Consider the following 19730-nt stretch of genomic DNA (forward strand, 5'->3'; position numbering starts at 1 on the left):
ACTTAGTCTAATTACTTACTTATACATACAATCGAAATTACGATATCATAAAAATAATTAAGTATCAAAAGATTGGAGAAGTCGGTCTCCTGTACGTGCATGCGATACCATTTAATCCAAAGTTAATCCACCTTGTAGCTCTTCTGGGACAAAGATTGTTCCCATTAGTTCGCTCTCGGATAGTTACCATGCTCCCGGGTCTGGAACAAAGTTTTCGTTAATTTTCACTGGCCTAGCGCCGACATGGCAAGAGCTGATTACATAGAGGTATCGATATTTAGCTACTCGGAATGTTCGAGCAAAATATCTAGTGACGGGATCTGCTGCTAGGTTGGAACCGAATGCTAAGCATTTCCGAATGCCTGTTTCTGGCGTCGAAATAACCGGGGAACCAGCACGGTCCATATCGCAAAGTTCCATGGCACACTATCCAATTTTTCTTGTTTGTGAATGAAGGCTGGAACTCGATCCCGAGCTTGAAAGCACGGGAATGCTCGCCAATCTTTGCTTGATCAGGTCATGGGGGCGTCTGTTCTCCTCCCTGCATTAGTGCTGCTCAAGATCCTTTTAAAAGTTTTATCGTACTGCAAGCGCGACACTGTAAGTTTGAGAGATTTAATCTTGCTTGGGAATTCAAAATCTACTAGGCGGATATTTCGACCAAATTTTAGTTCCCATATATCTAGATTCGTTGGAAGAAGACGAACCAGCCGCGCCAGAAATGCACTGACCCGAAGCCTTTCCAAGAATGGACCCCCAATACCTCGCACGAGCCTGAGATGATACATGTCTGCTCCTTAACTAAGTATTTTCTAGACTACCACCCAGACAAAGAAGCGTTGCTTGAGAATATAAGTGTTACTTAAGCGGATCTACAGCTCGCAAAATTGGTTTGTATGGACCCACCAATGCAATTTATGTAAACACAGGCTTGTCCTCCACCTAAAGCCTATAGGTACAGCCTTTGTTATATTAGGGCGTAGTCGTTATTAATATCATTAGTATTAAAATACTATCTCATTCTCTTAATAATTCCAACTAACTCTTGCCGTGGTAGGACGACACCAATCTGAAATCGACGAGAGATATAGAACTCCTGATTGACCTCAACCACGTAGTGCTACTAGCTAGGAACTCCGTAACAATTCTGGAAACATTGACCACTTGCCCCGTACTATATATACTTGCTGTAGACAAGTCAAAGCAAATGTGAAAGTTTCAGCTTGCGTAACTCCACATGGTACCACGAGAAAGGCCTGAGACCACAGTTTCTCTAACAAATCCAAGACAACTATGGCTCCGCACGGGTACCTGAATTTGTGACCAGGAACATTATCCAATACATGTTTCCTATCCTTGAGTTGATCATAGAGAAGTAGATTTGGTTACCGAAGCCACGCGTACATGCATGTAAATCTCATCCTCAGTTTGTGGTGATGCATCAACTACCGGCCAATCCAACTTCTTCGTTTATATTGGCTAAATTACCGGTTATTTGGTGCTACTTCCATTTGTGTGCGCCGAAACGAAGAGGAGATTCCCAGCTGCCTTTGCATGTGCTGCTTTTCAATCGGCTACAGCGCACGGCGTTGATCACGGTCCTTAGCTCAACCAACTCATAGATTTCCCTTGAGCCTCTAGTTTAATGTTGATCGTGATTCGACTTTATATGCAAGGCGGCTAGGTTTTCTCGAGCAAATGTATATGTGTCCTGCTAACGGGAAACAAAAAGTGCAATTTTGGAAACCATTTTTTTATGGAAGACGATGCTTTTCGAAGATCTTGGATTCTAATTGGTTGGACCGAAGTCCCAGACCGTCTTGTATTATCGTGCATGGCCGTCAACACTTAAGAAATAATGCTAATGCTAATAGAAAAAACAATGTAGGTAAAAGTTAAAATGACAGGTATCTGTATTGATCAAAGTCGAAAGAGAACGCCAAACTTCCAATGCCCATGTTCACCCAATCCAAGAAAATCGAAAGAAAAAAATTAGACCCAAGAAAAGTATGAGGGCAGCAGGCTAATATGCATATCATAATCGTGCAATCGTTGGGGAAATCATATCTTCGAAAGAGTCAAAGATTTAATATTTTTGTGACTCGATTTCGATTTCTGTCTTTGACCCAGAATATGAACTCGTTTCGTTCTCAGGCCCATTATCCTTATATGTGGCGTTCTCGAGGTGATAAGGGTAATCTTTGATTGCAGTACTTTCAACATCGAAAGTTGTCAGACAAGTGACTTCAATCCCCCTCGTATGTACCCTCTTCGGGCTAGCCGGAGCACCAAGAGATCCACGACGAGTACCTTCGCCATAGGGCTGAGCATAGGACCTCGTTCTTGCGTATGATCTGACGCTTTCCCCGTCGTGATATCCTAGCCATCCGAGGATGAGGACGCGGAGACTCGGGATGCAAGCGAAGATGATAGCCATGCCATGTTCGAGATGATTGACACAGAAAGCAATAGTCCAAGTCCAGTCGACTTCGGGCTTCCGGTAAAGCCTTTCCTTATATGTCAGATATATTCTGACAGCACCGATGGCAGTAACACTATTGCATGAATTGAGTTAGAACTCTAAACGACTTCATATATATGGGCTTCGAAGAGGAAGAACTTACCCCAAACTTAAAGAAAACAAGAAGACAATAATTAACCGATCCCTCAAGCTGGCCTTCTGCAATTTCCATGTCAAGTAGACAGGAATTGGAAATGTCAAAAGATCTGTGAACATATTGATGCAGACTTGGAAGATATTGATTCGACCAATTACGAGTCGACCGGCGCAGTGCAAATTCCCAAAAGTTCTTGGCTTCCAATTATTGCCGGTCAACGGCGGACATTCGAAGAGATAGAAGAGAGCCGGGATGATAGCCCCAATAGTATTGATAGCGAAAAGGACATAAACTGCCTTTCGAACGGGGGAGATAACCCCGCCGACTTTGAGCAGTAGCAGTATGATGGATGCCTTGACTAAAGGCAGTATCCAGACGCTGAACATGTAGAACACCATAGTCATCTTGGTCAAAAGATTAGTATGTTTTTGCTCTGTATGATTTAAAGCTTGGAAGTATACATACCCTATAGTATTCATCCATCGAGGGTTCCGAATAGTGCCAACCGACATCCCAAATATGGACACCATAATGCCACATTATGCTTAATCTCCATGATGGGTATATAATGATGATGGAGAATAACTGTATCAATTAGTATTGATATTTAGCTTTCCAATAGCCGAAGAGCGGCATCGGGAAAAACTACTTACCACCGCCACCACAATCAACCAATCTTCTATCCCAATCCCACTGGCACTGCGTCGCTTTGCGTAAAACCGTAGCGAGCAGATGATTGTCGCCAGCATCGGCATCATCACGATGACTGCCAAGCAAAGGTTTTGCATGGGATATTGGCCCACCATCTTGCCGGATAGTTTTCTGCAATTAAAAAACTGCGTACAGTTTCTCCAGATGTGTTGTCGATGATGTCGGAGAAATGCTGAAGCACCACGAAGGTACTCGAAAGCGACGTTTTTGGCTTAACGAAGCAACATGCCTAGTTTGAATATTTTTCCTTGGGTCGTGAAAGATCCTAGGGGAAATGGTTCCTCTTAAGATGGGATGGTAGCCTGCGGAGGGAAAACTTTCTTCGCAGAAAGCATCTTGCGTTTCCATGACTAAATTATCTGATTGGAACGCCATCAGGTGGGCCGCAAGTGGGGATTTCAGGTCTCCACGAGTTTTGCTGCAATTCTGCCGGCCGTGCGCAGGCTAATTCTCCCCGAACCTCAATAGACCCCAATTCGCCTTCGTGCGAGACGGCAAATCGATATTTTAATAAATCCATTTTTTCCTATGCAGCCATGTAGAAGTACGTATAACTAGGTAGTTAAAGGGTCTTGAAGAAAGTCGATATAGATGTATCGACCGGTCGTTCACGTCTAACTTTGTACTGTCCAAAGAATATCACGAAGTTGCTTTTGATCAAGTATCCTCCCGTATACTAATGAATCCCCGGATTCTTAACTACTTCTTTATCCGGACACGCTACTGGTCGAGAGAAGACACTAGTCACAAATACTTTTTTTTTTTTTTTTTTTTTTTTTCGGTGGACCCTTTAGGTGGATCATCGGGGTGGGTGCTATTCCTCGGGGCCTGAGGGATCGACGCCTCCGCATAACTCACTGGCTTCCTTCACCAAACGACTCGAGAAACGAGTCTTCTAGGGTGCATTCCATGGTATTCCTTCGGCTTTTGCAGGTAATCAATTTAGAGAACGTTAACCACGAGGCTGCGCCGTCCCCCATATCAAGGCACTTCAATGCCAAACACCAATATCTGTGAAACACGGACCTCAGTCTTCTTCTGAACATACAACTCCACTTTGAACTAAAATGGCAACCCAGAAGCTAGGGACCATTCCACAAAAAAAAACAAAAGAAAGAAGAAAAGGGGTGCTCTTTGGACTATCCTTCGTGGCCTCATACATAAGGAAGCTAGAAGTGCTTCAGGTACTGCAGGATATAGATAGTAATTGGCCATAAACTCAAACGTCGAAGGCTTCATCGACGATGGATTTAAAGATATCCCGTGGCTAAAATTCTAGACTGTAAAATGTGGAGCCATGGTTTCTGTCATATCCGCTATTTAGCCTAAAGATCGTTCCGTTCCCCAGACGCAAGCCAACTTTTGACAGAGGAATGTTGCGGTTCATTTCTCCAACCGGGGGTAACCAATAGAATCCTTACCTTCGAATGAAAACTGCATGAACACCTGATCTCGCACGAAAGGCATTCCAGTTTTAAAACCATCTTGCGGTGCAGACAACAGGTACAAATCGCAATAATATCGCCCATCTCAGGGGGCTGTTGCATGCAAGCTGCACGTCGTTCTCGAGCCATAAAACTTGGTATTATAGGGTCGAACAGGCCTGTCGCCTATCACACAATTTCACACACTCACTTTCTATAATGTCGCCAGAGATCTGACATTTATATATACAAAATCTCCATGGAATTTATATAATTTATATCTCGGTCCATCTGAAAATCGATTGTCGCAAATGCTCGAAAATATCAAATGTTCGAGGTTTTTTTTTACATTTGTAGGTTTTAAAACCAAGAGCATGCTTAATCATCCCGCTACCCGCACAAAGCGGAGACACACCATAAAGAGAAAGCACTCTCCACCAGAACACCTCACCAACCCACTTTTATGATATCTGACCCACTATTTTTCGACTTTTGAGCCGATCGCTTGCCTGAGGAAGAAGCAACATTTTTTTCTAACAACAACAGATATGCGTGCATTTTAAAATGGTTTCGGGACGTGCATGGGACAATGCATCTCAGCCAAGTCTATGCACCTATTTCAAGGATTTTATAATATTGATGGGAACCTCGAGTGACCCGTCCCAAGTTTTTACACGGGATACACAGTATTCATTTTGAATTTAGGGAAAAGCGAAAGACTTTGAGAGCTCTGTTGATTCATGAAGAACGTGCATATGCAGATTGAAACCTCAGGGTGTATGATACCGCTTGTTGTCAGCTGAACCACTTGATGATAAATGCAAACGTGCGAAACCGTCGGGACGGACCAGCGGTCCACGCCAAGTACCCCACGGGCTTCCAGGCTATCAGATAAGAGGAATTTCGAAAAACGGCATGCATTGGACTTCGCAGAATCTGGGGGCCATCGTCGACCAGAAATCGTCCTACTTCGCGTGATCATCGGGGATGGCGCATTGTTGATACTTTGGACGAATGGAAGGCAAAGCCTAACGAAAAGCCTGAGCGGCGAGAAAACACACAGAATAATGCACAGGTATTATTCCGTTAACCAAACGTACATCATTCTAGACTGTACATACAAGTGACCCAAGGAATTCGAACGCAGGAAGCTCTAAGTCGTTAACGTTCCAAACCAGCTTTCAAAAATCTAACGTTGTGATCGATAATCAGAATGCAGATGGCTACCTAATTAGGTCTTGGACTTATCCCACTATTTGGTAAGTAGAATAAGGTAGACGGACAAGATACAATTATCATCGTCACATAGATTGGCATTCCTAGAGCTAAAAAAAGTGTTCTGGGTGCCTATTAGCTCTCTGTGCGGGAGTATTTAATCTCATCGACGGTAGCTAGTTTGAATGTTAATACCAAATGGCAATTTTTTTAGGTCGTCCTATGTGGTAGCAAGTCCGGCCACGGTTCACGAGGCATATGTCACTTATATATTCCTAAGGATATTTCGAGATTAGGTTGAGGTTTTAACTGCACATTCACCGACCTGGTAGCCGGGCCAGGTTAGCTGTTCTAAACAAAAATGTAAAATCTTGAGACCTGCTTATTGATACACAAAGAGCCAGGGCTAGATTTTGATAATTTGACCCTGCTACCTGCAATTCTTAAGATCTTTGAGCCGTGAATCACAATAAACCTTAGAGCTAGATACACACCTCGAGTGTCACATCCACGACGAGTTCGCCGTCGGCATTTAGGTTTTATAGGTGGAATATGTAGCCATGGCGCTTGAGTACTTGAAACGTTCGTCTCCGCCGCCTTCGTTAATTGTACCTGCATATATTGCCTGTGGCTCTGTCTAATAAGTACTGAGTACTTATCAAAAGTTCTACATAGTATAGGATTAAGCAGCCGTCAGTGCAATAGTCGTCTTAACCGGGGCTAATCCTAAAATAGATATATACATACCGCTTTTGGACTATTAACGAAGATCTATACTATGTTTGGAAATACAACACCAACGCAAATAATACTGTTGTAGAGATGAGGGTTGCCGTGGTCTCGTAGAGGGTTGGCGCTTGGAGGCATAATTGTGGGTTGTATAGGCAACAATGTGGGACGTCATCAATTACACGTCCGTGGATGGAGGAGCACCGAGTGAGGCACTGGTTTCTAACCAATCAATTGCAAGTCATGCCACTTTATCGTTAACGTATCGGCCAACCTTTCTTTCAATGGAATTCCGGGTAAAGATCCCGGTTCTAAAATCCATTATTACAGCTCCGCACCCGAATACGAATAGACCTAGTCATTCAGGCTGCGGAATGATTAACTCCGTTAGATAATTCTTAAGGCTGAAGGTAAGCTTTACCGATATGAAGACTTAGCAACTCTACCACCTACGCTCGATGCCCCACATTTTTGTCAATAGCTAAGATAGTATAATGCATTGTAATCGGGTGCAGGCAAAGGTCTGTAATGTTTATTCTACAACAAGCAACACAAAGTATGCAACGAGATATCTGCTTTGAGGTGTCATAGATATTTGCCAGCCTGGGATCTGGCAATATTTTTAGTGTCGAGCTAGAACACTGGGATATGTCCTACAGATCCCTGGTAATAGCTGTACACGATATATTGCTGACATCCAAGATACAAAACGGCACTGGAGGACTGAAAACTCATGAAGTGCCTGTCTGCAAATGTAACTATAAGCTGGAGGTGCGCCAATTCTGAATATGTATATATACACGTTGTTGTAACGTTGAAGTGAGCTAGACCGGGCATACGTATTCTCGCATTTGACATCCCGGACGTGTACAAGGGGCAAATTTCTTCCCTTGGATTTTCAGATTACTTATCGAGTTGGCCAGTCGTCTATTCCTGCAAGGGCTAGAAGCTTGGACCAACCGGAGGCGAGTCGACCGTCGACCGTCTAATAAACAGAAATAAGCATTCCCCACCCCCACAGTACCCCAGGTTAATTCATGAGTGGGCGAGTTTTGCCCTGAGTGTTCCTAAATAATCGTAAAAGAGACCGATGGACTTGGAAAAGCGGCTCTTGAAGAGCGTTTTGACCCTAGGGCCAGTGTCGTATTTTATGTGAGAACCATGGCCTCAGGCCATCTTCGGAAAGCGTATCAGCTATCATTATCCTTCTAGCGTGCCATTTTTAGCTACTGATTAATGTTTAAAATTCTAATTCCCTCATTGAACGGACCATGTTGGCCCTGCAAACCAGGCAGTAGATCTCCAAATAAGCTCCGGTTTTGTAACCCTGTTTTAGCTGCATCGGTAGATATCAGGATACGAAGTGGCTGTAGACTCTCACCCCTCCGGAATTCTATAGGATTGGTATTGTTCACCTTCGCTAAAACGATTTCTGGAATCAAAAACGCTTTGATCGATCGATGGATATCAACAGGGACGACCCTGCTGCTGACAGGGAGTATTTCTTTCCTTTGAACGTATCGGTGACCTAGGAGGCAGTGACTGTCGAGTCGCCGCATAATTGGATCGTAGTTAGATTCAATACACCCGGCCCGTGTTTACCGTGCATGATGTCTTGAATAAGGAGTATCTCAACTAGGTGCGAGGCTATATCTCAATGATATTCACTAGATTCCTGTGACTATGGTGGCCCTTCGTCTATAAAAGGCCATCGACGACCGCCCTCAAGCACGCAATTGTCTCTACATCATCATCACAGCATCCAATCCCACTATCCCTCAACTCTACTAGCTTCTCTAAAGCTTATATATATAAAACATTTTCTCAATCAAAATGAAGTTCACCACCGTCGTCCTTGCCGTCTTCGGCATCATTGCCAGTGCCAGCGCTGCCCCAACTGCTGAATCCGACATCGTCATCAAGCTGTCCCCAGAGCTCCACAAGCGTCTCCCAGAAGTCGAATTGACCGAATTGATCAAATCCACGATCCTGAAGAGCCGTGATTTGAATTCTGCTAAGCTCGAGGCCCGTGGTTGCACCTGGTACTGCGGTTTCGGTCTTTGCGGAACCACCACCAGTTGTTGCATCCAGCGCTGCAGCTAAACAAGCTACATAACCTCTTCGGTATGTGCCTCAGAAGTTGGAAAACTATGATATTATAGTGGTGTATTAATACTTCTGTCCACAGTTGTAGGGCTAGATGACCCCTAGAGAAATCACGCTAGCGCGCCTAAGACCGATATATTACGATAACTCCAAAAGGGTAATACTCGAGGGGCAGAAGGATAATCGAAAGAAATAGCCTCAAGTTTACGAAACTGTATATACTAGCATTCGTGTTAGCGAACGAATATTGTACATACTTGAATTTATTACCAATTGACGTTCAATGCACTGAGTCTTTGCCTTTTATATCGTTCCAATTATAACGATGTGGGAAATAAGATCCGTATTTGTATCTTCGTTGGTCCCAACTCCCCGGTTCATGTTATGGGCTTGAGTTATTCTGAGAGCTTGTAAAGATAACGGCCGGTTTCAAAGTGGATTGTAAGTCGATCAACTGAAAGTGGCTAGGCTATCATATATATAATATATTTAAATTTTTCTCAGGAGGAATACTGAGCCGTCATAGTTTGGAAGATAAAACAAGTTCTTTCTTGTTAAGATTAAGCATAAGACCATAGGTACCTAGGTGTTTAAGTATATGTGGGCCTACGAGCCGTCATCGTCGTGGCTGCCCAACACTAACATTTGTTGCATTTTTGTCAGTCGGTGAACACAGAACCATCGAGGATGGGATGCTATAGGGATTTGTTATATCTTCAGCAGGGAAAGTATATTACAAGGCTCTGATAATGGTATACCCTTTTCGAGTGAATAGATGCCTCTTAGGAATCAAATTATCATTCCAATGTTTTAAGTTAATTTTTTTTCTGCTATCAGATACGCCTACTTCTGCGACCACTAGATTTCGTAAACTTCATATACATATATATACACTGTTCTGTTAGATATTATCCCAAGCATTACATAAAATTAGCGCAATGACATCATGTACCTGCGTCGCAGAACTACATGGATCACGACGGTGAACCTTCCGTTCTGATTGGCGAATGTGGACGAAGGAAAGCTAGACAGCTTCCTGGTTTTTCGCCAATCCAGTGTGATATTTGAGAGATTTGAACTCGAGTGCTCGAATGTCTTATCGAGTCTGTGGGACTGAGGTCAATTTGTCTTCTGGAGCGGTACGTATATTATTGCGATTATATATTAAACGAGAAAATACAGGATTATCGATATACGCGAGAACCTCAAGCCTACTGAAGTGCGAGCCCCTCAAAGCACTTTGTAAAAATTTGGCATACATATGCATGCCGATTGAAATCCCGTTATAACAGGAATCTTGAGGTAGAAAATATCAATACCTAACTAGTTTTTCAAACCTCTTCAGGTTGAAGTCGTAACTGCTGCAGTATTGATGGGGAGACCAACCCAGGATGACACCAGAGCTGCCGTTTCCCGGTTCGTACAGTAGCACAGACTCTCCAACACAACGACACATCTGCCCGCGCCCTTCTGTCGAAGCTACCGGTCTTCCGGCCGACAATAAGTTGGTCATAACTATCGCAAATCTTGGCCTGACAGCCAAAATCATCGCCGGGAATGAGAAGGTCCTCGGAACATCGTCAGGTTTGCGGTTACCCCACGGCCCGGCAGCCGTTGACGATATAAAAGCGAATGTACATATCTCATCTTCAGTCAGGCGAACTGAGGATGGCATTCCTGCTCGCATAATCCACGATTTCCACGTTTACCAGTATATGGATCTTCTAAATGGTTCAGATGGGCCGAGGTCCAGTTTTTCAGAGTTATTTCATATATTTGTCCACGACCTTTCTTTTAACTATCGTCCGTGGCGCCGTTTTCAAGACCATTCAGCTGAGCATATACACTTCGAGGCGCTCGCCATCTAAAAGCTATGAAAGACCTCCCAGTGATTTAGTTTAGAATTGGACCAACAAGGACGAAAATATGGGAAACTGAAATTAAAGAGTGGCGTTAGGTACTACGCGAGACCGGTGGGACTTGATATGGAAGAATTCAAAGTCACAACCGAAAATGTGTTCATACTCGTTCTTCAACATCTAATAATGGAGGAGATGGAGCAAATGGAACAAAGCGGAAGTATCTAGTACTACTGATGCATGGGTTACTCCAGAGTAGCGGGCTTTTTGTTCTAACGACGACAACTCACTAGCGTTTTATCTCTGCAAAAGGTAAAGTTTTAACTATCGAAGCTGATATAGAAGGAATCGATCAATGCTAACGGCCGCTTAATTTTGATAGCGGAGCGGCTATGATGTTTGGCTTGGTAACAACCGTTGCTACTACAAGCCGGAACACATGGTTCTAAATCCTCGGATCCAAGAATGTGGCGCTGGAACATCCGTCGGGGATATCTGACATTCCTGCATTCGTCGATTACATTCTAGGACAGGGTTTCTAAATCTAGCTTTGGTAGCTCACTCGCAAGGTACGACACAATCGTTCGTCGCAATGGCAAAAGATCAACATTCGATGCTTGGATCGAAGATGTTTAGGGTTGTGTTTGGAATCCATTCGTTTATACAATTTATGATTACGATGCACAGTATTGTTCCTGGAAGGCTTTACGGAAGGCTAGGGTATAGAGCTTTCACATATTTGTTCGATTGGTCAGATGATTTGTGGTCACGGAGACAGGAGTCGAGGATTTAGGTTTTCACCAAGTAAGTTTAGTCACAAGGGATTCGATTGAATTCTAGAAGTACGCTAAACTGATTCCTCTGTAGTTTATGTTAGCTCCGAGAGTATGAGATGGTGGCTGGGTCGAGACAGATTTGCGACTCATAAATGCATACTAGCGACAAGAAACGAGGTTGAAGAAGAAGAAGAAGAACGTATCGTGAGGTCCTTGACAGCTACGACCAGAGGCCCGGATGGCCAGGAGAGCCGTTTAGAATCAACAGCTGTCGCAACTACTCGGCCTGTGATAAATGAAGGAGGAGGGGGGGGGGGATCGAGGCCAGGGCGAGCCTGCTGACGAAAACTGAGGCCGTAGAACAATCCGCATCTAAGTCCCCAAGGGTTTCAGAATCCAGAGAAGAGTGGCAGGAACAAGTAACGCGGATCGATACAATCCCATTTTCTGAGAAGAAGTCGCCAGCGAACGGTGGAATGTTAGGCCCCAAAAGAAAACATATTAAGGAGGAAAAAGGTACATTTAGTAGTGGTTGTATTTCTGGGGCGGCTCTAAGAGGTCCTCGAATACAACTCTCGGAACAAGAACAGCCTTCGCTTACGGCTTCCACTGAACTTTGGGAGAGAGCATGGTTTGATGGTAGCCACCGTTGGCTCTTTGGATCTGTGGTTCTGACAAGTTGGTGGACGGAATGAAACTTTTACAGCGGTTGGAGAGGGGCGCGGAACCGGACGTGAATCTCGTTTATTCCGGCATACGAATATCTCGATTGTATATGGGCTATTGATAATATTCATTAGGTGGGGAGCGAAGCGAAAAGGTGTATGGATACTATTAACGAAGGCGCTTTCAAAGAAACCATGAATCTGCAAATACCAACAGGCTGCGGAAGGATAGACGTCTGGGTTGCACTCCAACGAGTTAGGCCGACTGAAACATGACGGGAAACTCCAACTAGCTAAATTAAGATGGAATGTTTGATACCGTGCGCCGGTAGCACATATATAGTCTTGCAACGGAGTCGTTTTTCCATGCAGATGTTATATTATATATATATACGATTGTTTTGTTTTGAGTAATTGCTTATTAATATCAAAACTACTTTTTAGACACCGAGGTGCGAATATTGAGGAAGGCGTGCGTAGCCTATAGCTATCATGTACTAAAGATTTTTTTATCGCGAAAGAGATCGATTTTTTGAAGGCTTCAGGACTTCGGGAACACCTAGCTAAGCAATCCATGGTTGCTTAATCATCGGCGTCATTCACATGAAAAGACCGAAGCTTGATAAACCCCCTTGTGATGTGTGATATTCATATGCCCCACGCTGGGGCTGTCGAGACTTAGGAATAGGAATGAAACATATATCTATGCCGGCCGAACAGTCCAGAGGATACAACAATGTGAAGGCGACTATAGTTAACAACGTCAGGGACACGGGATCAGGGGAAATCGGCAAAATGACCTCCCAAAAATGATATTGAGTTCTGGCCTCATGGTCTTTATCCTGGGCGGACTGTTTTAAAAAGTTTGCTAACAGAATGCTATCGATAGGTTCACAACATGTTGCATCGCGATAAACATGTTTTGTCTGAATAGAACGAGGCAAGAACGTTGGTGGTTGAGGCGTTTGGAATTGTTGGATCAGCGGCTGCGTTTGTGTTGGCCCCGGGCTGGGAACGTGGGGATTTTTTTTGACCCTTCCAATGTGCAAACTTGAACGTCTTTTTAGCTGTCGGGGTCGCGTTGGTGGGAACAAATAGGTTATTTTGGAAGATGGCAATGATCGAATGGTATAGAAATCCTATGTTTATGATAAACCAGCTCCCCAAAAAGTGTTGAGCCTGAAGCATGCTTAGTTTTATCCGCTGATCCCGCTGTTTCAGGGTGCTCGAACGGTGAGATTTCTGCATAGCAGATTGGATTTTCCATGCACAGCTACATGGACATCGAGAAATTCCCGGCCTGGGAAGGGGACAGCTGCAGTCAAAGGTGATGGTGGCTAAGATATACCCCCGTGATGTCATTCATAGAACGAGATTTGCTCCTCTGCAACAGATTTGCGGTTTTCGATTTGATCAAACTCGGAGGCATCGCATTCGGATGTGCTTCCATATATTCGGGAGGAACAGGTATGTATGTAGGCAGGTAGTATCGAGAGCCGATTTTGCGACAAAAATAGAGGTGTGGTGCATGGATCACTCTGGTTCAGTTTTCAAATTTCAAGCGACCTTTGATCTAGGCTACGATCATGATGCCATTGTTGACAGGATCCCGAACCAAACGCTTCAACCTGTCGTGACTGGCAGGACTAGTGGTAGATAACTTGTGTCCAAAGGCTGAAGTCAAGAATTAGTCCTCATCATATCGGTAGCCAATCGAGCAGAGAGTCGAGAATTATTTGAGGTAGGACCTGGTTGGAGCCAGGGTTTAATACGCTGGTTCAGTTAAATTGAACAAGCCTATGGGCGATCTCCTGTAGGAGTAATTTGCTGTCCTTCGTCATCCAATTTTGTATTCTGGTCGTCCGCCACTTCATCGCCAGCTCATCTGACTGTGAAACCGAAGATACCTAGATATCGATGTTGGTTTTTTTTATCCTTTTATATATTTTCCACCGGGTCGATGCACGATGATTCGAAATGTTTAACAAATCAGCCCCACAACTGGAACAGCGCAGCGCAAGAAGCTCCAACATTAGGGCTGACAGCATTCTGGTGAGATCATTTCTCCTCTGACGAAGCATGCAAGGATAATGCATCCTTCTTTGGGCGCTCGCTGCTCGCTTGCTCTTGGCCCACGACCCAATTTCGCTTCTGTAACCACACTCAAACCCCGAAAAAAGAGTTCCTCAATTTGCATGTAACCTGACATGAGGAATTTTTGCATGGACAAATCGTGCCGTGAGAGGGGTGGAAGCACAGGAGAATTCGGGAGGAAACACTTTGTGTTTTCCATATTTCTTCTCGCTGGAAGGAATAGAGTTACCAGTGGTATCTGCCGTGATTATTCGAGACCAAGCCACTTGAATTTGTTCCTGATTAGTTAGAGATGATGGCCGGACACCCCGCCCATGCACGACCAGCTGCGGCCAGTGGTTGCATGCACCGTGGACCTGGCCTCCCCCATGCATGGCTTCCTGGGCGGAAAAGGATGTTGGATGGAAGGGAAAGCGAACTTCCATGCGCCGATTTCCCCTTTCGTGGTTGTGCATGATGGGTTGCATATTCCAGCACACACACACTATCCCTTTTTTTCGTACGCAGTTTTTAGCCTCTTAGAACTGGACAAGCCATTAACACCATCCCGAGGCGAGGGTGGACAGAAAACTCACACCCTTTTCTCTCGCCTGTTTGTTCCTTCTCTTCGTTTTTTGAATCCCCGTCGAGGTGCATTCCGCTGACGATAACACACCATCAGAAAGCCAGTTGTACGGGCCAAGCCGTACCATACACACCATCTCTCGCCCTCGGGCATCTTCCACTCGTTTTATTTTATTTTTCTTCGTCTTTTCGTTCGTCTCTTCGTTTTTGTCGTTCTGATTGATTGATTGATTGATTGATTTCTTTCGTCTCGTCGTTCCTGAAGTTTGGATTGCATTGCATTGCGGAGTTTAGGTCGTCGACATATTCGGTCCAGACCACTACACTGTTACAACAGAGATACCTGGATACCGACTGCACGCTCCTCCTCCATCCCTCCCTTCTCATTCAACGGCTCAGCGACACAGCAATAATTAATAATTTCAACACAGCCGTTCCTCGCAACCACACATTCATCGCAATCGCCCTTCAATTCTCCAACTTCGATATTCAATCTCCCCCTTGCAGCACTTGTCCCTTGATATAGTAATATCGTACAACCTCTTGGTCCGTCACCTTCCTTCTCTCCCTGTTGAACTTATCGCACCGCTGGCAAGACGGTGTTGTTTGTGCGACTTCGACAAAACCTCATTTGCTATGTGCTATTCCCGTTTGCTTTGAAACCATTCCTAGTCTAACGGGTGATTTTTTTTATGACTAAGTCACTAACGAGGGTATCATCTTTGGATTTTAATAGTGTCATCCTTCAGATTTCTCACTTGAATTGTTCTCTTTTTCTGTTTAATGACCCTTTCATGAAGATAACATCCATCGGAACAAATGATTTCGACAAAGCTCCTCTAAACGATCCTAACTTATCCGACAAACAATAAACCGACGGCTAGGAAATATCTTGGGACTAGCGATTGGGGTGAATCAATTGCAATCAACATATCGTCGTAGGATGGTTTCGAGGAGGCGAAGAGGGCAATTGCCTTCGCTATTATCAACATGGGCGGCTTTAACGTCGGTGGCATCCGCCATCAACTTCACCGAAATATCGCTACCCAATATTTTGACGGATGGTTATGGAAGGATGGGTCTGGTAGGCGACTTTGACAGCATATCGCTATATCAATACGCGGAACAGGGTACACAAACATATTTCACCAACGGTAGTTATGCTATCATGACACAGCTCCCCAATGGCGACCTTGCGACCATCGCTGTCGCGAATGGACACATCAACGACATGTGTTTGTTCAAACTGAATAACGAACAAACGATTGGATTGGTGGTGGGAGGAAATTTCACCAGGATCGGAGACCTCCAGACCGAGGGTATTGCACTTATCGACCCAGTAACAGGCGCACCGGTCCCACTGGAAGGTGGACTTTCAGGGGCCGTTAACACGATTATGTGCGACACGAGCACAGATAGTGTTTTCGTTGGAGGCGATTTTAAGTACCTGAACTCAACGAATGCGGTCCAGCTGACAGGGACAGGAAGTTGGTCTCAACTGTCATTCCAAGGCTTCAACGGACCGGTGGAATCAATTTCGCGATTGGGCAATGGAACTATCGTGTTCGGTGGAAGATTTACCGCTATTGGTAATGAGACAACACTAAGCTCGAACCCGAATGGTACAGAAAAGATCACCCAACAAGTCGTCAACCTTGATTCCGCGTCTACCCTGATTACCGCTACTCTTGGCTCTGATAGACAAGGTTTCAGCGACCCCACGAACGTTATATGTTCTAATGGAACTGAGGAACAGGCTGACAGCGTCTTCCTTTTCGAGGATGGCGCCCAAGGATCATGGTCAGCTGATCTTTCATACACCGTCTATCCTACAAAGTTGAGGCTCTACAATACCCACTTCGAAAACCGGGGCCTGAAGACGTTCCGATTTGTTTCTCGTCCCAACAATGGTATCATGAATCTTACATCCGTTGACCCTGTTTCAAACGAACGGTTTTACTGTGATGCATGGTGCCCACTTTCGCACGACACCAATGCTACGGTTCCATATCAGGATTTCAACTTCGTAAACGTCATCCCAACATACGCCTTCAGAATCGAAGTTATCGAGTGGTTTGGGGATGGAGCTGGGTTAAACGCGATTGAATTGTTTCAAGATGGTGAGATAGTCATTCTTCGAAGTTATGATTGAACCCGAGCACTAACAGGTGGATTTAGATATCTATGCTTTCGCTGACAACACTCTTAACGAACCATCGTGCAAGAATGTGCAAGGGCCTCTGTCGTCGACGGTCGAAGGATCCTGGACTTCTACTGGTGGGCCACCATCTACCGACTCGACGTTTCTAACAGGAACCTTCTCGTCAGCAGATGTAGAACAAACCAGTATAACCTTTAGGCCTGACATCAGGATTTCCGGACGATATCAAGTTTTGGTATACACCCCCGGATGCCGACAAGACAACTCTTGCTCCCAGAGAGGCGAGGTTACAGTCAGCGGAACATTCGCATCCAACGAAACGACAACCCCTGAAATTTCCTTCTGGCAAACCAACGATTTCGACAAGTATGACGTCTTGTTCATCGGATATGTCGAAGCCAACAGTGAAGACCACATAGTTGAGATTATACTACGTCCGACCCAAAGCCAATTTTTAGATTTCCAAAACGTAGTGGCGTCGAAGGTTAGATTCGTTCTCGAGGAACCAGCCGAAAAGCCTCAGCTTCAGGCTAGAGCTGTCTCCGCATCAGCTCGTAATGGGCAAGTGTCACTCAATGGGGTCTTTTCGTTCAAACCAGGGGTGAGCGCCGAGGTTGCGGGACAAGCTACAGCAATCAGCATTGCCGGGACCCAACTTCCAATCAACTCGACAATCAACACCGTGGTTGCTAAGGTTAACGCTGTTTTCATCGCTGGTGACATCAGGACCGAACAGTTCGGCAACTTGCTTTTCATTGATGATGAAGGCTTAAAACCAGTTGCGCTCGGCGGATTGAACAACGTCGTCACTGACGCATATCTCTCTGATGACTTGATCTACCTCACCGGCAGGTTTAATGACACTGTCGATGCATCTACTGCTGGGCTTTCTCACGTTGCGGCCTACAAAATTAGTACAGAAGAATGGCAAGCGCTTGGGACCGGCCTTGATGGGGCCGCTACTAAGATTGTACCATTCTCAGTCAACACTACCGGGACTGTCGAAACCTATTTTGTCTTTTCCGGGCCTTTCACCAAAATACTTGCTTCGGATACTCAGCCTGAGGTTAGCGTTGGTGGAATTGCCATCTGGGTACCGAGTAAAAAAGAATGGCTAGAGAGACTTTCGGATGCTGAATTTACTCTCGACGGCTTCTTGTCACAAATCGCTGAATTCACCCCAAATCCTCCTTTCTTTGCTGGGTCCCTCATTTATAGTAGAAACGGTCTCGCTGGCGCGGCATCTCTCCTCAAACCCAATAACGGGCCGATCCAGCTCGTCCCTCTCGGCATTGACATCTCGGTGCCTGAAGGCTCCAGCAATTCGAATCGAAAGCGGGCTGTAGATTCCTCCCTGGGTGCCAAGATAAGCGGTGTCCAGGCTGGTGCCTTCTACGAGAAGAAGAACATCACAATCCTTGGAGGTCGATTCAGCTCTGGCGATATCGAAAATTTGGCCTTTGTTCTTGGCCAGGATAACAACAAAGTGGAGGGAGTCCCAAGCAACCTCTTGGCTAGCGACAATGTGGTTACGTCGCTACTTCTAACCTCTAAAGCCAGTTCGGAAGGTAAATTGTATATCGGGGGCTCGATCAATACCACAATTATGGACTCGCCGGTTGGTGGAATGGTTGTATACGACCTAGAGACCAACGACTTTGTGAAGCCTCAACCACTACCTCTCCAATCTCCTGGAAACGAATCAGTTGTCTATACCATTACCCAACAACCAAACGGCAGGCAAATCTACGTCGGTGGCTCGTTCACCGAGGTTGCTCCCCAGTTCGATTGTGAAGGTATCTGTGTCTATGACCCGGAAAGCTTCCAGTACTTCGCTGCAGGATTTGGATTTGGAGGTGTCGTTTACGCTAGTGCCTGGACCGATACGAATACCTTGGTCGTTGGAGGCTTGCTAAAGCTGAATAATAGTGTCGTTCATCTCGCAACATACAAACTGAGCACTACAACATGGACCGTTTTCCCGAATGCCGATGAGATTCCAGGCCCTGTAACAACCATCTTTACCCCAACCGGAGAGGAAAGCAGCATCTATATTGGAGGAAACGCTGATGGCCGACCGTTCATTCTCAGATGGGATGGTACGAAGTGGAAAAGCCTCGGCGCTGGTCTTCAACCCGGCTCGGTCCTTCGCGGCATTGAAGTCTTCGAATTGGACGGCGTTCATGCACCAAATGACCTCCTCTCTCAGAGCCAAATCTTGATGGCATCCGGTAACATCATCCTTGATAGAACACCCATCAATTCTTCTGCAGCCCTCTTCGACGGTATCAACTGGACTCCCTTCGTCCTCACGACCAACGAGGACGGATCCTCGGGCTCCCTCGGTGCATTTGTCTCGCAAAGCAAGCATACTTTTAATGAAAATGCTGGCAAGCTCGCCGTGGGCCTTGTGGTTCTGATCTCGCTGGCCCTCGCGCTAGCATTGATATTCCTCATCGTTGTCATCGGCGTCATCGCTTCTTACGTCAGGAGAAGAAGAGAAGGCTACGTTCCTGCACCGACGAGGGCCTCTCCAACCCCGATCCCGCAAGATATGACAGAGCGAGTACCGCCGGATCAGTTGTTCCAAGGCGTAGGATTCGCGTCTGCAAGGGGAACACCACATATCTAAAGCATCGGTGACCGACCTCTTTGTCTTTATTGTGTATTTCTATCTGCAATGCTGTCATTTCCTCCCCACCTTGTTTTTTTGTGTTCCTGTTCATGCCTTTTGATTGCCACCATTTATTCCCCATCAGTTTCCTTATACATGTCTTTTTGTGAAGTGGGGTTCATGGCGTTTTTTTT

At 45.3% G+C, this 19730-nt stretch overlaps 4 protein-coding genes across 4 annotated transcripts; 3 read left to right on the forward strand and 1 right to left on the reverse strand.

Annotated features, from left to right (window-relative positions):
• Positions 1-2086: 2086 nt before the first annotated feature.
• On the reverse strand, positions 2087-3424 carry DFL_004147 (uncharacterized protein; the record flags this gene model as incomplete). The annotated part of the gene is made up of 4 exons (XM_067633192.1): positions 2087-2555; positions 2625-3022; positions 3084-3203; positions 3272-3424. The coding sequence occupies 4 exons, from the start codon at positions 3422-3424 to the stop codon at positions 2087-2089; spliced, it is 1140 nt and encodes a 379-aa protein (XP_067491386.1).
• A 5106-nt stretch (positions 3425-8530) lies between these two features.
• DFL_004148 (uncharacterized protein) lies at positions 8531-8800 on the forward strand (the record flags this gene model as incomplete). Its single annotated transcript, XM_067633193.1, has 1 exon — positions 8531-8800. One exon carries the CDS (start codon positions 8531-8533, stop codon positions 8798-8800), a length of 270 nt encoding a protein of 89 aa, XP_067491387.1.
• A 1394-nt stretch (positions 8801-10194) lies between these two features.
• DFL_004149 (uncharacterized protein) lies at positions 10195-11780 on the forward strand (the record flags this gene model as incomplete). The annotated part of the gene is made up of 6 exons (XM_067633194.1): positions 10195-10514; positions 10761-10882; positions 10956-10974; positions 11045-11069; positions 11418-11466; positions 11530-11780. 6 exons carry the CDS (start codon positions 10195-10197, stop codon positions 11778-11780), a joined length of 786 nt encoding a protein of 261 aa, XP_067491388.1.
• Positions 11781-15704: 3924 nt separating this feature from the next.
• Positions 15705-19554, forward strand: DFL_004150 (uncharacterized protein; the record flags this gene model as incomplete). Its single annotated transcript, XM_067633196.1, has 2 exons — positions 15705-16881; positions 16940-19554. The coding sequence occupies 2 exons, from the start codon at positions 15705-15707 to the stop codon at positions 19552-19554; spliced, it is 3792 nt and encodes a 1263-aa protein (XP_067491389.1).
• Positions 19555-19730: the final 176 nt, after the last annotated feature.

Source organism: Arthrobotrys flagrans (genome assembly GCF_004000055.1).
Source record: "Arthrobotrys flagrans strain CBS H-5679 chromosome Unknown unitig_0, whole genome shotgun sequence".
Taxonomy (NCBI): domain Eukaryota; kingdom Fungi; phylum Ascomycota; class Orbiliomycetes; order Orbiliales; family Orbiliaceae; genus Arthrobotrys; species Arthrobotrys flagrans.